Source organism: Rhinichthys klamathensis, unplaced genomic scaffold (assembly GCF_029890125.1).
Source record: "Rhinichthys klamathensis goyatoka isolate OS25496 unplaced genomic scaffold, OSU_Roscu_1.1 h1tg000050l_1, whole genome shotgun sequence".
NCBI classification, from domain to species: domain Eukaryota; kingdom Metazoa; phylum Chordata; class Actinopteri; order Cypriniformes; family Leuciscidae; genus Rhinichthys; species Rhinichthys klamathensis.
The window spans coordinates 4,007,804-4,027,534 of NW_026606596.1; the positions used below are offsets into that span (position 1 = coordinate 4,007,804).

Here is a 19,731-nt window from a genome sequence, read left to right on the forward strand (position 1 = left end):
CTCACCATCTCCGAAAAGCCAAGCCAATGTTGATTCTTGTTTTATTACAAACTGTGTTTCGTTGTCTTTTTGCATCTTATTGCATATGAATTTTTAGCAGTTTCCCTTTCAGACGCAAAGTTTATGGGAGGAGAGTATTTAAATGAATCATGCAAGGTGATTTACTAAGGTTTGCGCCAGTCAATTTACTGGTATTTGCGCCATTATTTACCGCCCAAAAAGCATGTCTTAAACCAGATATTAATTTGCGCTGCTCTTGGTAGATTAAGTGGGTCATAATGGAAATGATCCGCCTACATCTGAATTCTCTAATTTCATGTCGTCAGTAGATTACGTGCTAAACTTTCCATTCCCATCGGCACTTTCTTGTTATTGCGCTCTCACGCGAATTCCCCCTCTTTAGTAAATCTGGCAGTCAGCGTGATGTCAAGCTTCTCGCTCGTTGTGAAAAAACTAACCTATGCCGGAGAAACTCTTCTCTATTTACGGATATGACGAGACACGCACACGTATGTATACACGCAATTTCACGTGAAAAACAATCTCTGCTAGGTCTAAAATATAAACACTTATAATAGGCTTAACGTTACCATAGTGAATCAGGGTAAGACAAAAACAAGTTTTGGAAGAAGGATTGATGATGTATTCACTAATCATGTAAATGTCATTATGTTGTTAGTAAAATAGCATTCAGTTTAGCAGAGGATTTTTTTTAAAATATAATATTAAACTATTACATTGTTAGTTGCATTATTATTCACATTCAGCATTGTTTTGTTCCCCGCTGTTTGACTTTATCAGAACAGACCAGCAAAACATTTTCAGGTCACGACCCACCAGCTGTGATAGAGTGAACTGGAGAAGATATTGAGTTGATAGGGGTGAAAACAGGACGATGACTTTATCAGTAAGTAAATAAACTATTTACAGTTGTTTATTTGTTTATTCACAGCAGTGGATTATCAGGAGAGAGAGATAAAAGGGGTGCTGGTGAAATATACGAGTTAAGTGTGGAGAGACGATGGAAAACGAGATATATCCTGCGAGTCATAAAAGAGGAAAACCTGTCTTCCTGTCCTTGGAGCCAGGATTTCCGCAGTAAAGTCCGCAGAGAGCGCTGAGGTGTCGCAGAAACATTACTCCTGTCCCATGACCTCTCCAGGCCTCCACTTCCACTCCCCAGACAGACGCAGACAGGAGACTGTGAATCTGTACCCTTCCTCTAATACACTTCCACACACAATCCAGAAATAACCCACACGTAAACAGATGGGAATTTATCAGAATGTTTATTTTTTTTTATAGTTATCATTATATCAGGTATAACACACAAAAATCACAATATGTTTTAGACAAGTCTGGCTCAGATCCTTAATGTTTTTTCTCTTATTTTATTTTTATACAGTAAAACAAACAAAAATGGCAATGAACCTGAAAACAAACTCTGAGAGGTATCGATGGAACGCAAATCTGAAAAACTCTCAACAATCTGAAATTCATCAATAATGATACGAATCAGAAAGCTCATTATAATCATAACAGCTAGGATGACTGGAATCATACACGTGTCACAATATCCTGTACCTCATGTAAAGCAAACATATTTAATGTGTTAAATATACAGTACAAAGACATTCAGTTCATAAAAGTGTACTGACTCTGTTCTAAGCACCAACTTGTGAGATTAAATTCATGTTTTCAAACCTACAGATCATTTATACAGACAGAGAGACCCGGGAGGGGAAGGGGGATCAGCACCATTTTGAATCAGACGTTCCCCCGTAAGCCTCACCACATCAGCACAACAGAAAGATTTACAAAATACGTATGAAGCATCACAAACTATCAATAAATACAAAAGGAAAAGTCAAGTAAATAAATAAAAAACAGAGTAATTCAATTATGATTCAAAAATTCTAATTCAGAAAATCAAATAAAAGGATAAAATCAATCGGATTGAGAAATGCATCAAAAGCCACAAGTTTGCAGGAATGATTTTTTTTTTTACTTTTTTTCGAGTTGTACAAGAAAAGATTCACTTAACACACATAAGGTTTTCCAGACAAATGCAATCAAATACGTTTTAGATTAAACCCGTATTTTGTTTTGGAAAAACCTATTTTAATGCTTTAAGAAAATGTCATTATTTACTTAATCAAATACCATGAAATCACCTTTTGTCTAAATGCATATCACAAGGCCCAAATGGTGTTAATCTAGACTGTTAAAAAAGTTGTTTTTTTTCTTTCTGAAAACCTTTGACAACTTAAAAAAAATAGCACCCAGTAAAATATGCAAATACCATTTACAAAGGTCAGACTTGTAGTAAATATGACACGACCGAAACAGAAAAGAAAAAAAATGTAATGCCACTGCAATGGTCATCAGCTCCAAAAGAAATGAATTCCATGCTGTTATATACGTTGTATCAAAGCACCACTCAGATAAACCAGACATATAATAACTGGACTGGTGAAATCGTCTTCCATTTGCATAAAAAAATTAAACTACATCAGTACCTGAATTAATGCACATGTTCGGCAAGTTGACTTTTTTTTTATTTTATAAAAGGAATCACAGCAGTTATCCATTTTGGATGGGTGACCTGATAGCCAAGTTACACGTTATTGTTAGAGTCCAATGATGTAGCACCACCCTGGTCATTCTATAATCAGGAACATGAGAACTATCAGATGTCCCGTCAGTAGCTGGCTGAGGGGAAGACGACTGAGCTGGAGAGACATCTGCTGATAGTATTGTAAACAATGTGAAGTAAACAGCGATTTGATTGGCTGCTCTGTAAGTCTGCAGTAGTGGTTTTGGTAAAAAAAAAAAAAAAATGAATGAAAGGTTTGTGCCGCTGATTTGGGGCAGGAAGGTGGGAGATTTGGTTATGGCTGTGTAGTTTCAGACATCAAGTTCACCTACAGCACGGAACTGGAGCCTGGGAAGAGAAAACTCGTGCGTTAGAAATGTTTGTGGAAATAATTTTAATTTACAGGTGTAAAATGTACACGGTATTATAGTGGTTAGTGACTGCTGATATCTAGAAAGCAGTCGTTGATGGATTATTTTATTTTAAACATGTCAATAATTTTTTTTATTATTATAATTTTTATTTAAGCATGTCCAGGTCACATTTGGACCAGGTCACGAATGAAAATTATGCCTATTTTTAAATAAAATAATATATAATGATTGTTTATTTTATTATTAACATGTCTATGTCCATTTAAAAAATATATAATTTTGAATACTGAAAATGAAGCCTATTTTTAAAAGAAATAAATAATTAAAAATATCATTACATGTTGATACTTTATTTAAAATGTCTAGGTCATATGTTACTAAAATATTATAAATAATTATAAATTCTATTTAGCATAATGAAAATGAAGCCTATTTAAAAAGTCCAAGTCACATTTTTGAAATTTTTATAAATGTATGTATGTATATATATATATATATATTTATATATGTGTGTGTGTTAGGGGTGTAACGGTTCACAAAACTCACGGCGGTTCGATACAATACACTTGTGTCATGGTTCGGTACGGTTCGATACAGCAAAAAGAAAGAAATGCCAGAGAAATTTCCTTGATTGAATTTTTTTAATTATATTTTTATTAAAACCAACATCATAAAGTATGATATTTTTTTACTTTGAGCAATGATGGAGCTATACTTGACTATGCTTAGGAGCATATAAAACAAAACAGCTCCTTGGACAAAATTAAAGTGTTGTTAGCTTGTTTTTTAACAATGACTGGAGAAAATCCGATTTTATCTTAATGTGCAAGGTCACTCAGTGTCCAGGACCGCGATTGTTATTTGCAAAAGTTAATTTTAACGGACGGAACCAGATTGGCTGACCCGTAACGTTACACGCTCACTCAATGGATGGACGATCTGACAGGATAAACGTTACCTCCGGTTGAGTGGCCTGACGACTTCTACACCTATCCGATAGAGAAACTGAGGGCATATAAATCTTTAGATGCCTATAACTATGTGCTGAATGGTCATGTACAAGACTTGTGTGGTACGATCCGCAGTTCTGCCTAGCCAGCGCCAAGAAGACAACAATGTAAAGAGTGACATTACGGTGCGATTTTAATGATGTGAATATTTTCTAGAAATAAAAATGTCCAGATACAGCATATTCATTTTTCATTGATTCTTGCACCCAACAACACAACAAGATGACATTTAATAATAATAATAATAATAATTTAAGCTCCTTATTATGTAGCCGAATCTGTGCTGGTTTGTATTAGCCGCCTCCAAATGTCCATTTGTTTTTCCTCCAGCTAGCGCCGTGACGTAACTGTGACGTCGGCGTTAAAGGGGTCTAGAGCCTAGGCTACTATTCCTGCCAAACTCCCATGGTTGCAGTTAGTAGTGTTACTACAGTAAATCCATGGTGAATGTTGCTGACCTGTGGACACTGAATACTTCGTTCATGGCACAATGTTTCTTCCTGGTTTCCACGTCAGCGCTGTTTGATCCGTTAATAACGGAGAAATGTGAATGTTTCTTGCTGTGTAGTAACAGTGCTGCTTGATTAAGATCGGCTCGCGCTGCATTGGTCCAAACTGATAAACGGTCCGTCAACCACACAATAACGAGTGGCTCAGTTTCGTTCCGCTTACATTACATTTGCCATTTGATGTTGGGCAAGGTTGTGGTCACGCCAGCGTCTCTCACATTATGACGCGCCAAACGCGCCTACATTTGAAATAACGAAATTTTGGTCGGCAGGCAAAATAGTCCAACGAACCGTTCGGTTTAAAAATGCGTACCGAAAACCGAACCGAAAGCCTCGTACCGAACGGTTCAATACGAATACGTGTATCGTTACACCCATAGTGTGTGTACATATTTTTGGTTATTTTATTATTTCACAAATATATTAGAAATTCTATTGTTCATTATGAAATAGCCTTTAAAAAAATAAAATAAAATAAAAAATGATTATATATTACACGTGTATTATTGTGTCTGATAGTGTTTGTCTTACCAGGATGAAGCTATCATATGTGTTCATCAGCTCATCGACGCGGTACTGCTCTAGCACCACCACCCCGGTCAGACTGGGGCTCCTCTCCCGGGCGCAGTCCTCACAGTGAACCACATACGTCTTCCTACTGCTGTTCTCACTGGTCACAAACAGCAGGTTAAACACCTCCACCTGTGCACACATGCATACAGACACATTAAGAAAATGCAATGTATCATGACAGGATTTCACTGATTTGCCGTCATTGTGTCTTGTGGTCCTCACATCACACTCGTTGCAGTAATACGCTGGCTCATCCTTCACTCTGCTCTGATAGGAGATCTTCTTCCCTATAGACACCAGCTGGTCCCTCAAAATCTGAATGTGTTTGATGGACTGGAGGAGACAATGTCTAAAAGAGAATATAAGAAGGAGGTGGAACTATAAAATCATTTCAAGTAGGTCTCACTGATATAAAAATTTCAACACCGCACTCACTTGATCATCTTGAATGTGTTTGGGTCTGTGACCTTGATTGTGCGGGCAACATTCCAGGACACGTGGATCATAGGGACGATCGATTTGACTTTCTTGATCTCGTTCCACTCAAAGCGCTCAAGAGCCAGCTGGTATTGATAGGCTGGGAAGACAAAGGGCATATAATGAAAACAAAGTCCTGATACGAAGCATGTGTCAAATATATTTACAGTAAATGCTTAACAAATGTCTTTGGCGCCTCCTACTGACTCACCGTTTAAAGGGCCCACGTTCCAGGCGATGTTGTTGCACCACCCCACGGCCTGGACCCAATGCACAGTGCCAGCGTTGATCCACACAAGGTCACCTGGTCTCTGAATGAAGCGGTACACAGGGATGTTTGAACGGTACAGGTCCTCCAGAACTGGCCACCATGAGCCTGTCAGATAGTCCACGCCATGCCTAACACACAGAAGAGACACATAGCTTTATATTTTAATATATTTGTCATCTAAAATGTCATACTAAGCCATAAAAAATCTGAAATAATGTGTGTGTGATCCAAAACTTACTTTTCACAGAAGTCACTGATGGCTTTCCAGTAGTGTTCATGAACAGCAAACCACTCACAGTCTCCAGGGCCAATATTGATGTTCACTGAAGAGAAGTTATTATTTTCCTGATGTCCTATAGAGAGAAATCAGAATTTCATTTTTAAAAAAGGGTTGTGCTGTTTTATTTTATACTATACTATACTATACTATACTATACTATACTATACTATACTATACTATACTATACTATACTATACTATACTATGCTATACTATACTATGCTATACTATACTATACTATGCTATACTATACTATACTATACTATACTATACTATACTAGTCCAGGTCCCATTTCACAAAATATTGCAAGTCATATTTTGTATAATAATGAAAAATCACTACACTCTACTGATAATGAACATGACATCTATTTTAAAAAATAAATTTAAATATTTATCTATGATACTATTGTGTGTGTTTGGGAGAGTGTGAGAAGTTTTTTTTTATTCTCAATGAAACCAAACTTCTGAAAAACAGTCAAACTTCACGAAACAACTTCACAAGGAAAACAACCTGATAAATACATTTTGAAGGGACAAGTCACTCAGAAATTCTGTCATCATTTACTCACCAAACCTGTATGAATTTATTTCTTCTGCTGAACACAAAAGTATATATTTTGAAGAATATGGGTAGCCAAACAGTTGATGGTCCCCATTGACTTGCATAGTATGGGGGAAAAAATACAACGGAAGTCAATGGGGTCCCATCAACTGTTTGGTTACTGACGTTCTTTTTGGGTGAACTATCCCTTTAATAATGTCCTATTTCTAAACAAGTTAGGGGTCTCATCATGTGTGCGTACACTGACCTGGTGTGCGGCTGCCAGGGACCTTCATATAAAGCTGGACTGTGTTCATACCCAGTATAGTGTGACCAACGTGACTCAGCATGTTGGTACTGGACGACACTCGCATGAACGCAGGCAACTTCAACAGCTCCTGCAGCTGGGGCTTCCACCTGAAGACAAGTACCCACAATCCTTTACTCACACCAATGCAAGAAATAATGGCACTCATAAAAAGAAAATCTATCCAACATTATTTAATGGACGATTGTCAACTAATGTACCAGTGATATCAAAGTGAACTTCTCTCACCGTTTTGGGTCAGATAAGTCAATGTTGGTCCCAAATTTGATGATTTTTCCAACAGTCTTCTGCTCTGAGCTATTAAAAAAGAACATTTTAAGAGACAGTGGATCATAAAAATAAATAAATACAATTCCATCTGGGCCTGGTAATAGCAATCTATGCATTGCGGAGTGATATTTTAACCTTTTACCTGGCTGTGGTGACAGAAGACCCAATGTTGACTTGTAAGTTGGATTTTGTCACATTTTTGTTTTCCGATTTGTCTTCCTCATCTTCATCTTCACTGTCTTTCTCTTCCTAAAAATAAAAAAAGAATGTTACTTTCATCTTAAATTTGTTTGTTTTGAGTGGGGGGTGTGTGCCTGTGTCATTATAGCGATTGTGGCTGTGGGTACCTAACACCTCCAGGCGATTGCCTGGACATTCAGCATCATCAAACTGCAATAACCTTCCACTAAGGGAAGGAGAAGGGACACTACACGTAATCATTAGTCATTTCATAGAATATGACTTTTCGGGGTGAGGCACACCGGTTTGCCATCATCACGGTGTTTTCCCGTCTAGACTGTCTCACACTTAGGAGATGTGACTCCAGTTAAGTGTGAGATAGCCCTGTTGTCTGATATCGATAAGGCGGTCTTAGTAACTGTGCCTACCTGTAAGCTCTCCTGGAAACTGGATGCTTGGTACTGTGCATATTTAGCAATGGTTGTGTGAGATCTGCTACTTTCACAGGGCCAGGTCTGAGCGGATCCTGAATGGTTCCAGTTCTCGTCCGCCGGCTGCTGCACCTGAGTCCTCACCTCCACTGCATGCTCGGAGTTGGCCTCCACTAGGGATTTAGTGGAGAACAGACCCAGGTCTACCAGAAAGACAAGAAAGTCATGGTCAGAAAAATTCTAAAAGATTCCTATTAGAATTTCATCATGAATTGGATGTGCATTTTAGGTCCAACAATTAGGTCCTGATAAAAATGACACAATATCCAATGATTGATGAGTGTACATCCACTACTGTTCAAAAGTTTGGGGTCAATAAGATTTATTTTTATTTTTAAAGAAATTAATGTCGTTTTTGATCAATTTAATACGTTCTTGCTGAATGAAAGTATTAAAGGCACGGTATGCAAGTTTGGCCACTAGAGGTTGTTTATTCAAAACCAAGGCGTAGCTTGATGACACCGTGAATGAGCGTGGAATCGTGGCAGTTGTCATCTTCACCTCTACAGCCGATGGAAAGCAATCCGATGGGACTCAGGCAGAAATCATGTTCATGGATGAGCTAATGTATTAAAGTTTTATTAACACTACTGTGGTATGAAGCACGGCGGGCCGAGAGCCTTAAGAGTGGAACGAGGTCACTGGAGCGAATGCTATTGAGAGACAGATACCTGCGCGACACACTGGAGTCGCATTGAGAGCAGTGGAGCTTCAGTCATATAAGTCATGCGAATGTGGGGTAATGCAGTGCTGTTTTACTTGGTCAGAACAATCATACTAAAATACATTTGAGTGTGTTGAAAGTTATGTTATAACGTTACTCTGTGCGTTCGCTAGGTGGCTGCTGAGATATTTGTTACACATTGCAGTAAGCTAGAGCGATATTATAATATATTAATAAAGCTGGATGACTTGAGTTGCTAAATGGCATGTAGTTAATTTTAAAATATATTGTATGATTAAGAAAATGCTCTATTACTACAAATAAAGATCTTTCTGATTACGCCATGTTAGCCACTTGACAAAATAGTGTTGTGTCTGAGACATGGTACAAACATGGTACTCACGGTGAATCAAGAAAACGAGATGTTGTTGAGCTATTACAACAATGATTAGTTTTCTGTTGATAAATGTATCCAAACAGTTGCTCACCTGTCAAATAAAACGCATGATATATTATAGGGTTTTTGGTGTTTCCATGGTTTCTACGCAAGTAAAACCGGAAATTGAGGATAATGCAGGTATGGCGTCATTGACAGGGGAATCAATGACAAGGGTCGTTACACTAGATAAAATTGCTGATTTTTCTGGATTTAAACATTGTTCTTGTGGTTTTTGGATAAAAAAAAAACTTACATATTGTGCCTTTAAAGTCAGTTATAATGTTATAAAATATTTCTTTTAAACTTTCTATTCATCAAAGAATCCTGAAAAAAAAAATTCAACACTGACAATAAGAAATGTTTGCCTGGGTAATTATAAAAGCCTTTCAAAAATTGTAAAATTATTATATAATCAATAAATGTAAAAAACATTAACTTTTTGTACTTTTGTAATTAATTAGTTTATTAAATCCAAGTTTCCAGGACTTTTTTGTTGTTGTTGCTGTGACAGAGTCTTTACTGGCAAGTTGCTGTCTCTTAAAGTTCTTCCTGTTTTCTTCTGTCTTTGGTCTGTAAACGAGTGTGTGTGTGTTTGAGAGATTATGTTTTCTCACTGAGACGGAGGGATCCAGCCAGTCCTCTGATGACAGTGACAGCATTTTTAGGGTCTGTGCAGAACTGCAGCAGCACGGGAGAGAAAGCGTCCCTTTTACTCTCCAGCTAAAAAAAATACAAAAACATACACACAAAGTAAGAATAGCACACTGTGACACAATCAAACAGACAGCTTAAATAGTTATTGTTGTTTTTTGTTACAACAACAATCTTGCCTTTTTTTCCTCATGTAGAGCTCTAACATATCCATATAAACTAATGTCTGACAGAGCATATTATCGAGAAATTACATCAATAAAACTGATTGGCCAGAACTCACATAAATGCTTGGGGTTGGAGGGTTCAATTTCTCTCTGGGAATAGGAGTCTCGCTGGACAGGACAGGCTTCACTGAAAACGCTGGGAGCAGGTACGACTCCCGAAACTTATTGTTGACATTTGCCCCTCTGTCACAGAAATAGAGAGAGTAGGTGTATGTGTAAATTCAGGAAGTAGTAAGAAAGAACAGAGAAAAACTAAAGTAAGAGACACGATTCATATTCCCCATCAAAGTCATAATAATAATAATAATAATTTGATTAGTTTGGTAAATATGCGGTTATGATGGTAGTATGTTGTGAATGTTGCTAGGGTAGCGATGTGTGGCTGCTAAGGTGTTCTGAGTGGCTTTTAGCACATTGGTATGCTTTGCTTAAGTATTTTGAGTTTTTGCTAGGTGGTTGATTACTGGGCCAAATCAAAACAGCCTATTATGTTCTGGTTCTTAGACATGGCTAAGGTCCCTCCAATCAGTCAGTGGCATTTAGACGTTTAGCCGTATAGCCATTTAGCCTTAGCAAGCACCACTAATAACATTAAGTCAACCAGAATCATTTGTGGTCTAAAGGTCAAACGTGAACTCACTTGCAGGCTCGAATGACCTCATCTGCGTTATTACTGATGTTGATGTCATTGAGTGGCATGCTCTTCTGCTCGATCTCTGAGGCGATAAAAGTCTGCCGACTTCCGCTCTCAACCTTGACCAAACGGATCGTCAGTTCTTTCAAGGGAATTTTAGACAACTCCTGCAGATTTAGGAGATTGACCCGGTCTAGAATTGGAGGGCTGTCGGAGAGAGTCACAGTAACAGAGGTTTGTGTGCTGGTTCTGGCAGATGCTGTGGAGGATGTGTCAACCTTTACTGTGTCTTTTTTCATAGTCCCTTTTTTAACATCTGTCTCTTTTTCTCTCTTGACTTCTTTGAGTTCTGATTCTCCATCTTTCATGTCAATTTGTTGGTTTTCTGGGACAACCTGTTTGGTCCTGATTTCCATTAGTTGCTCATATGAACCTTTAGAGCAGGAATCCTTTATCTCAATCCCTTTCTTCACCGTTTTCTTTTTAGTCTCTCCTCCCTCCCTCTTTTCACGATTTTGTCCTTTCATGCTCTTAACAACTTTTCTATGAGACCTCACTTGATCTTTGTGTCTGACCCTGTCTCGTTCATTTTCTCTCTCAGTAGAAATGGGGCCGCTGCCTTTCATGGCCTTTGACACGGGCCTCGAGTTCTGAGCGAGTAGTAGCTCACAGCTGTGAACTAATTTTGCCTGCAGGGTGGCATGAGACATCAGAGGTTCCTTCTCCTCCAGGGATGTGCAGGTTAAGTCTTTATCTGATTCAGCTACTTTGGTCTCTGTTTGTTCATACATCTTCTGCACCTTAGTTTCCTCTTTTTCTCCTGCAATTTCTTCCTCTTTTGCTTCATTTTCCACTCTTTCTTCCTCCGTTTGACTCTCTTTATCCTTCTCTGTGGGCTGGATCTGTGGTGGTGTGACCTGATCTGGGATATCTGTTGTTGGAGATGTGGCAGGTGGACTATGCTGGTCTGGAGGGTGGATCTCGGGACCCAAGGACAGAGATGATGAGTATTTCACCCCAACTAAAGAACCTGGGGGAGGCCGACCAAATGGTCCACCCCTGTAAGTGTATCTATGGCTGCCCATTGCTGAGGTTGTTGATTTGAACGTGTCCATTTGGTGCAAGTGCGGTTTGTTGGGCACAGGGCTTCTTGAGGCATTAGGACTACTATCTTTCTGCTCTCCTTCTCTCTTTTCTTCATCCTCTTCCTCAGTGTCCATGGATTTAGAGGACTCAGAAATGCCATACAACTTGGCCAAATCCCTGTGGCAATAGTCAACTCCAGTGCTGATCTCCACTGAGTCTCTAAGTGGAGATGAGTGTGTTGGACTAGGTTGTAGCACTGGCCTTCTCAGAACTCCAATCATATCTTCCTCTTTCCCTTCTTCATCATCACTCAAGTCCGACACTGGAGAGCCCTGCCAGCTCAGAACAGGTGGGCTTGTTGGTGGGTCCAACCTAAGGAGCTCCTCGCTATAGGTGCAGTGAGCCGGGAGAAGGTCTGGGGCACTATGCAACCCTGGGACACCCTCCTTGTTTCTAATGGGTTCTTCTTTGCAAACCTGCTTATCAGGAAGAGTAGGTTTGTACCCACCAACATCTTGGGTCTCTATACTGTCATCATCGCTAGTGTCTACATGGTCAGGCTCAGAAGAGTCTGATTGGTTGTCAACCTCTAAGGCTTTAGTATTGGCTTTGTGGGTTGACTGGCATGGAGAACAATGGTTATTATTGACATGAGATTTACAGGGTGGGATAAACCCTGACGTATGTTGAGAGAACTCTTCCTCTCTGTGACTGAGATGAAGTGGCTCAGACAGTAGGTCATCCAGGAGAGGTCCAGAATCAATGGGATACAATGTTCCTAAATTGGGAGATGCTGACTTCGAAGTGGGCATCTCACTCTTCCTGTCTTTATGCATTCCTTGTTTTCTCTCCTTTTTTGCTCTTCTTTTCATCTGTCCCAACTTCCTCCCATTTTGATGTATGTTTTTCTTATCATGTCCTTTTCTTCCTTCCCTCATCTTTTTCTTTTTCCTGTCCTCCAGTTTTTTCTCTATCCTTTCCTTTGTGTCTAACAGCTCTCCTTCTTCCTTTCTCTCCTTCCTCTTTAAACGATCTTTGTGCCTCCTCTTGGCCTGAATGTGTTTCAATAGTTCAGTGTCCAGCTTGCTGAGGGAGCTCTTGTGGATGGATTTGAATTCAGTCTGGTGTTTAGAGTGTCTGCTCTTCTTCATTTCTGACCTCTGTGCCCTCAGACCTCTGTCTGAGGTTTGAGTGGTGGGCTCAGAAGGAGAATTTGAGTCTCTCTGATCATGTTTCCTTAACCCAGTCTCTGGGTTCCTCCATTCTGTGCAATCTCTGACTCTACCCTCAGCACTGCAGTACGGCTGAATGGGACTCCGTTGACGGCTTATGTGTTTGGATGCACTTGGACGTTTTCTGTCCCCACCCTCAGACTTTTGGGATTCCAGGCTAGAGGTGGTACGCCCCATCTCCTGTAGAGAAACAAATGCCCAAACATGTCACAAGTCTAAACTTATATGAAAGAGCACCCTAATATACATGACTTGCTTTTTGAAATGTAATTTTCTCTGCTTTTACTGTTAATTTATGTGGACTTGGTTGACTCACACTGCTAGACTTTTGACTATTGATAGAAAATCTTTCAGGCGAAGAACGCCCACTTAGACAATCTGTGGGTGTGTTGTCTGAGGCTGAGACTAGTTCTTTGAAAACGGGCCTTAACATTGAAAGGAATAGTTGTCACAGAAATAAAAATTCTTCCTTCGTTTATACTCACGCTGTTGCCGTGTTTTCCCGAGCGGCTCTGTGTTTTCCAGCCGGGCTGTGCTGTGTTGAATCTGGGCTGAGGTACTGAGGTGACTGGGCTGCTGGAGGGGCCAGTGTGCCTCTGTGGTGGAGGGAGCTGGTGCTGCTGATTGTAAGGCACACTGGTGAGGTTTGCTGGTGATGGGCAATCCCAGCCCCCTTTGGCCCCACGGGGATGGGGGCCTGGATGATCTTGGACCGGATGATGGGGTGGCCCCTGTTTGGTGGGTTTCTTGCTGTGGGGCCCCTGGCTTAGGGCAATGTTGGGTGGTGATGGAAGGGAATATGGTCTGTAGATGTGATCTCTCATGACAGAATGACTGGACTCCTTTTAAATAAAAGAAAGAAGGACGATCAGGAGCAGAACAAAGTATATAATTGTAAATTATATATTTAAAGTAATGAGTCTGTCAATTTAACTCATTTACAGCCCTAATCACAGTCTTAATTCACATGTGTGTATATAGTGTTATAAACCTTCCTAAAACAGCTGCTGTCTTCCAGGTATATAGAGAAAATCAACTACACAAAAAACACAGCTGAGACCACTGGTCTACCTGAGAGCGAGAGGGGGAAGACCTCTTCTCAGACAGGCTCCAGGACATTGAGCTTTTGTATGCTGGGCTCCAGGACCGAGGTGGATGTGATGGAGGTGGACGGTTGATGAAATATTTATCTCTCGGGTGGAAATTCTGCAGAATTTATCAGGGGTGAAGCATTACATCTTAAGGATGTTCTCATTCCGACTAGCAGATGATGCTTAAAGACTACTGCCCCTTTACAGTGTTTTAACCAAAAGTTTTGTTATTGACATATACGTCTATAACCAAAAACTAACCTAAACCTTAAGAAATTCAAAATTGTAAATGTAAATAATAGTTGTCTATGAACATTAAAAAGAACATGGCTGACCTGGTGCGAGCTGATGCTTCTACTCCTCTTGCTGGGACAGTCCTCCCGTGAAGGGGATGGGTCACGGAGAGTTGGTGAGATATTGTGAGGAGGTGCTGGACGTTTGAGAGAGGGCCCATGGAAAGTCCTGGACTGAGTTGACTGTGTCCACTTCTCTCCCTGGGTCTGTGGGGGGCGCCCAGTGGAACGCTGCTGCTGGTGCGGACCCCCATACTAAGACAGGAAATATCATCAAGTCAGACAGGAAATTAAGTTCTTTTGTGTTTTGCTCATCTCTGACAGCACTGAAACTTTATATATTTAAATGAAAGTCCCTCACCCTGTGTGGCTGGCTGCCGTGATTGTTGCTGCTAGAGAGGTGTCCTCCACACCCTGAGTTGTAATTTAGGGTGGAACGTTCTGGGTTGTGGTGCTGGTTCTGTGTTGGTCCGCAGCCCCTCGGGACCCTCTGCTCCTTTCCGATGCCTCTGTCTCTGGGTCTGTCCCTGCTAAAACCTGGAGGTCTGTCCATGAATGAAGAGGAATATGAACCATGCAGTCACAAAGCACTGTTCAAATAGAACATTTGCATATTATCTGTACTATTTAGAATATAAGCTTCAAAAGGATTCCGGGCCCCCTTTGCGCGCCCCACGCATGCAGATTCACCCCTGAAGACATTCCAACACACACACACACACACACACCCACACATGAATCTTTCATTAAACTCCTCATATAAAGACTTTACCGAGATATAGTTGAGATGTTTTTAAGTGGACCTGCTTGCCCACGTCATAGTGGGATATCTGTGATTTTATCGTAGTATTAAATGAAACATAAGTATGTGTAATTATGCAGAAAGATGTATCTTTGTATTCCTATTATGTTTTGTTTGGTACCGTTTTAATAATATTGGTCCAATTGATTTGGTCAGATACAGAAGATTACAGTAAAGTGTATGATTCTATGTCCACCAGCCTTTTGGGATAGGAAGGACCAATTCTGACACTGTCTTAGCTACTAGCTTGCAAATTAAAGATAACTTAAACAGTATCTTGTTTATGGAAAAGTGAGGTTGTTTCCCGAGGCCTGAGAAATTGCCTTTCTTGTCCTTCTACAAGGATAACTTTCATGAGGATTGATAGAATACCGTACGGTCAGTTCGCTGGCGAACAGATTATTTGGTATTTGATTAATTCCATTAGAAGTTATTTATACTAGACAATTAATATGTTAATATTTTGATCATAACCCGTTTTGATTGAGTACTAATATACAATTGAGCTAATTTTAACCTGTCTGTAAAATATGTGTACATATACAGTTAATGATAATCCTTTGTGGTTAATTGTCTGTGTACATCTCTAAATACAGATGCAGGTAACAGATTATCCCCCTCGTTGGGCGATTTAACATGTATAAGTATCTGGTTCAAACCCGTATGAATAATTATTAATTATGAATTATTCATTATTGAATAAATATTCCCCAAAAACGAACCGCATACTCTACAACTGTACCAGCGCCAAGCGGTGCAGTTTCAGAAGAGCATTGACCGTGTTGACTATTATCAGTGCTGAACATACTGGCTTACAAGTCAATATTATTATAGCAGAAAAAAAGGATTGACCTGTTGTTATAAGGTTTGTTTGGGTAGTTTCTTCCTGCTGTATAGTTTTGGGATGGGGATTGATAGTTCCCTCCGCTGCACCTGAAAATAGAAGAACTGAGGATTTACAAACTGTAATACTCATTGAGTAAAAAAGAAAATGTAAGCTATACATAATAAAACAGTGCTCAGTTAACAGATGTTATGCTTTTAAATGTATGTGGAGGATAGAAGACCTGGATGGAGGAGCCCAGTGCCGGTTGCTGCCTGGGGCCCATGGTGCTCGATTCGGCCCAGAAGAGGGGAAGGAGTCCCACGAGTTACGTCCAGAATACTGGTCTGCTATGTGATACATTCAGCCTGAGGCAAGACAAACACATACACACACACATACAAAAGCAATTACTGTAGTTGTTCACTTGTGCTGTACCTTGTTGCGGAGAGAAGAAAGCGTCCTGTGAATACTCACCACACTGATGAGTCTGAGAAAGCCTCCACTGCAGATCTCAACAGAGATCACTACACTTTCCCTCGCTTTCAATTCAAGCTTTTCTGCATGAAAAAGAGAATAAAATAACAAGGATGAATAAAACTGAAAGCATCCTTTATAATTTGACATGATAAGCGTAATGCCTTGTTTTTTGTAATCTTCTACATTTTTTTAGGAAAATTAGTGATGATGTTCTATGCAAAACTCGCCACCATAGAATCATGCTATGCAGTTGCTAGGGCATTCTTCATGGTCGCTAGATGGATGCTCTCTGGTCAAACGAGCCTTCAAGTTACCTTCAAGTCTCTGTTGATATTATCATCCCTATTAATCGGATCGTCATTTAATGTAAATCTATTTGATTTTTCGCCCGTTTTATTGTCCAACAGGTATTGCTCTCGTCTAGTCACTTTATTTATACAGCGCTTTATACAATACAGATTGTTTCGAAACAGTAATAAATAACAGAATCATGATGCAAACTTAATTAAATATCAGACAAATTCTAATTCTGTTGTAGAAGACAAAAAGTATAATTATTCAGATCAAGTAAGTTTAGTGTTGATTCAGTTCAGTTCAATAACGGTGTAAAGTTCAATTACGAGTTCAGTTCAGCTAGAAGCACCTCAAAAGAAGGCAATAGTGTCATTATTCAGCTCGAGTCAGTTCCATGCAGATTTAAATAAGTTCAATGACAGTGTCAATGCTGCAAAATTCATCAATTGTGAAACAAACTCAACTCAGCTATAAAGCAGCTATACTTTAGACAACAGTGCCATTATTCAGCTCAATTAAGTTCAAGTTTTGTTCACATCCGTTGGTGTCAGTACAGTCAAATCGAACATAATGGTAAATATGTCAAGTGTCTTTTAACCCCAACTCAGCAAGCCAAAGGCGAAAGTTGCAAGGAAACCAAACTCCATCAGGTTACAAACGGAGAAAAAAAAAAAGAGGAGAAGCCAGGCTCAGTTGGAGGGGGAGCAAGTTCTTCTCTGGCCTAAATGGAAGAACAACTTGTAGCACAAACAATGCAGGACAAGTTACTGGTTTAATTATAATGATTAGGGTTTAGGGATATGAACAGACCCTTAGTGTGTGAGCAATAGTAATAGTGATGCTTGCCTTAGTACAGTACACAGGAAGCTAGAAACATAAAGACAGACGGAAAGCAAGTGAGGGAGGGGGGAGTAGAAAGGAAATCTTCAGGAGGTGCTCTTGTAAATGATGGTCAATATCAGTTTCCTGAGAGAAAAGACAACATGGCTCTCTGGTAGCCACAAATATGCTAACTCAATAGCATGCTAGTGGCTACCATGCATAATGTGCTGCATGCACAACACAACACAACACAATGTCCGTCCTTAACTGTCAAAGAAACAAAAATCTCATTCTGATCTTCACAACACCCACACCTAACATATCTCTGAAGATTGTTTAGCACCTGACTAACGCTTCCTCTAGATTTGACCAAGGCAACAGATCAAACATGCAACGCTGGAACAAGTTCAACCTCAAGCATCTGCAGCAATCCACAGGCTCCTTTTAGTTTTATCTCTGCCCCCCATGTTCCACTCCACCCACACCAACTGTCCTTTATCATAGGAAAGAACATAACAAGAGGTTAAAGGAGGACATGTGTGTTCTTTCTGGTATGTGAATAGCTCAACTCTCATAGTGTATAACTCCAGTTGTGCATTCTGGTTCAGATCAGGACAGAGCAACTGCGGGCTATTTGTGTTAGCTAAAGGATGTTGCACCTCTTATTTGCTGCTCATAATAGCACATTTAATACACCTAATTAAAACACACGCTTGAACTTTGACACATTTGCTTGATATATAATGCATGGTAAACATTTGCATGCTTCTTTCCAACACATACACAACATTGCCGTAGCACATAAAAACACAAACAACATCTTTTATATTGAGAGCTCTTGTTTCCCATAAACAGCAAACCGATTAAATGGAGAACACATGGAGACATTTTGCCTAGAAATGTCACATGTGTCTCCTCTGAAATTTCAGAAGAGATCTAAACAATAGGCATTTCAATCCACATCATTTTATGCGAATTTTGCAATATTGCAATATTATTTCCAAATTGGGCATAAAAACACGCTCAATTGACGTAAGAAAATGTGCGCATAAACTACGATGGAAACACGTTTACTGAATAAATTCTTAGATGTGCATCATAAAAGTCACGTGACTGCATCACTTTATTCACAAATTGTCTTTGCGATACTCAAGATTTTTTGCTTAAAGTCAGCATGACATAAAAATGTACCCTATATTTATTTTTTAAATGCATAATATTTATCTTGTGAATGATTCATCCATGCATAGGTTTAATTAAATGTCATAATTCAAAATTCCAGTGAAACGACAGACAATTGACATTGCATTCAGATCTGGCTCTGTACAATCAGTAACAATGCTAAGATGAAACCTGCAACGCTGGAACAAGTACAATCGCGCATCTGCAGCAATATGAAATGCTAATGCTAATCTAGGTTGCCATAGAAACCCAGCGAACTGTTCTGATGAATTCAACCAAGTCCCTTCCCCTTAATTTTTTTCACTTGGATGATCTGTCGCTCCCACTATTTCATCGCGACTTCAAATAAAATTCGGAAACCGTTGAGAATTAAAAATGTTTTAATAGAAACCCAAACACTTCTCATCAATCTCCTTGGATCAAATTATCTCAGCTATTCAATCCTCATTCATTTTATAGCCAATATCGTCTAGTTTGTTTCTATTTTTATTTGTCATAAGGAAATTTAGAAGAAACATCAGCGACAAAGGTGATACTTCAACGAAGAGCTAAAGAGCACCTCTGAGCAATAAAAATTTCCTTTGTTCTGCCAACGCTCATGTAAGCGTCCTATTCCATTGTAATCAAATTTCAAAGCAGATCAACAATGCACTGTCAAACAGGTTGAGGTGTATCAGATTACACAAGCCTATCAAGGTATATCACACCTGTTCAGTTCAACTCTCACAGTGTACAGTACCTCCACCAGCGAGGATACAAAACACAATGATGCAAGACTGACGTGCACGAGTGGGTTGTGTATGCTAACGTTTTTATGAAATGCTTAAGTAGGTAGCCATAGAAACTCGGCAAACTGTTCCGTTGGAAAGGAAGTGGTTCTGACTTCCTGTAAAAACGTGACTCTGTTGTGCAGTTGTGGTTGTGACCTCATATACACACACTGCTGAAAAATATCTCACTTTTACAAATGAAAATGTGTCTCCCTTCATGTTTTTAAGTGGATTGTGATTGTGGCTGTTATCAGGCCTCATTGCATCGCACAGATGGATGAGTACAGCTTCTTTGCATTACATTCAAATGAGGGGCGATTCAGGCAGACAGTTGGAGAA

At 39.5% G+C, this 19,731-nt stretch overlaps 1 protein-coding gene across 6 annotated transcripts in view; it reads right to left on the reverse strand.

The window, feature by feature from the left end:
• Positions 1-1,272: 1,272 nt before the first annotated feature.
• Positions 1,273-19,731, reverse strand: part of kdm6bb (lysine (K)-specific demethylase 6B, b) — a 31,032-nt gene continuing 12,573 nt past the window's right edge. For 5 of the 6 annotated variants that reach the window (XM_056247820.1, XM_056247818.1, XM_056247822.1 and 2 more), the window contains 20 exons: positions 16,322-16,404; positions 16,089-16,212; positions 15,874-15,954; positions 14,581-14,764; positions 14,262-14,474; positions 13,907-14,041; positions 13,321-13,677; positions 10,524-13,015; positions 9,940-10,066; positions 9,620-9,725; positions 7,840-8,045; positions 7,374-7,480; positions 7,190-7,258; positions 6,902-7,050; positions 6,049-6,163; positions 5,751-5,938; positions 5,498-5,639; positions 5,285-5,411; positions 5,021-5,191; positions 1,273-2,944 (listed from right to left, as the gene is read on the reverse strand). In XM_056247820.1, coding sequence (XP_056103795.1) covers positions 2,921-2,944; positions 5,021-5,191; positions 5,285-5,411; positions 5,498-5,639; positions 5,751-5,938; positions 6,049-6,163; positions 6,902-7,050; positions 7,190-7,258; positions 7,374-7,480; positions 7,840-8,045; positions 9,620-9,725; positions 9,940-10,066; positions 10,524-13,015; positions 13,321-13,677; positions 13,907-14,041; positions 14,262-14,474; positions 14,581-14,764; positions 15,874-15,954; positions 16,089-16,207 — 5,112 coding nt within the window. In that variant the 5' untranslated portion in view covers positions 16,208-16,212; positions 16,322-16,404 and the 3' untranslated portion in view covers positions 1,273-2,920. The remainder of the gene's footprint in view (positions 2,945-5,020; positions 5,192-5,284; positions 5,412-5,497; positions 5,640-5,750; positions 5,939-6,048; positions 6,164-6,901; positions 7,051-7,189; positions 7,259-7,373; positions 7,481-7,839; positions 8,046-9,619; positions 9,726-9,939; positions 10,067-10,523; positions 13,016-13,320; positions 13,678-13,906; positions 14,042-14,261; positions 14,475-14,580; positions 14,765-15,873; positions 15,955-16,088; positions 16,213-16,321; positions 16,405-19,731) is intronic. The other variant, XM_056247823.1, reaches the window with a different exon arrangement.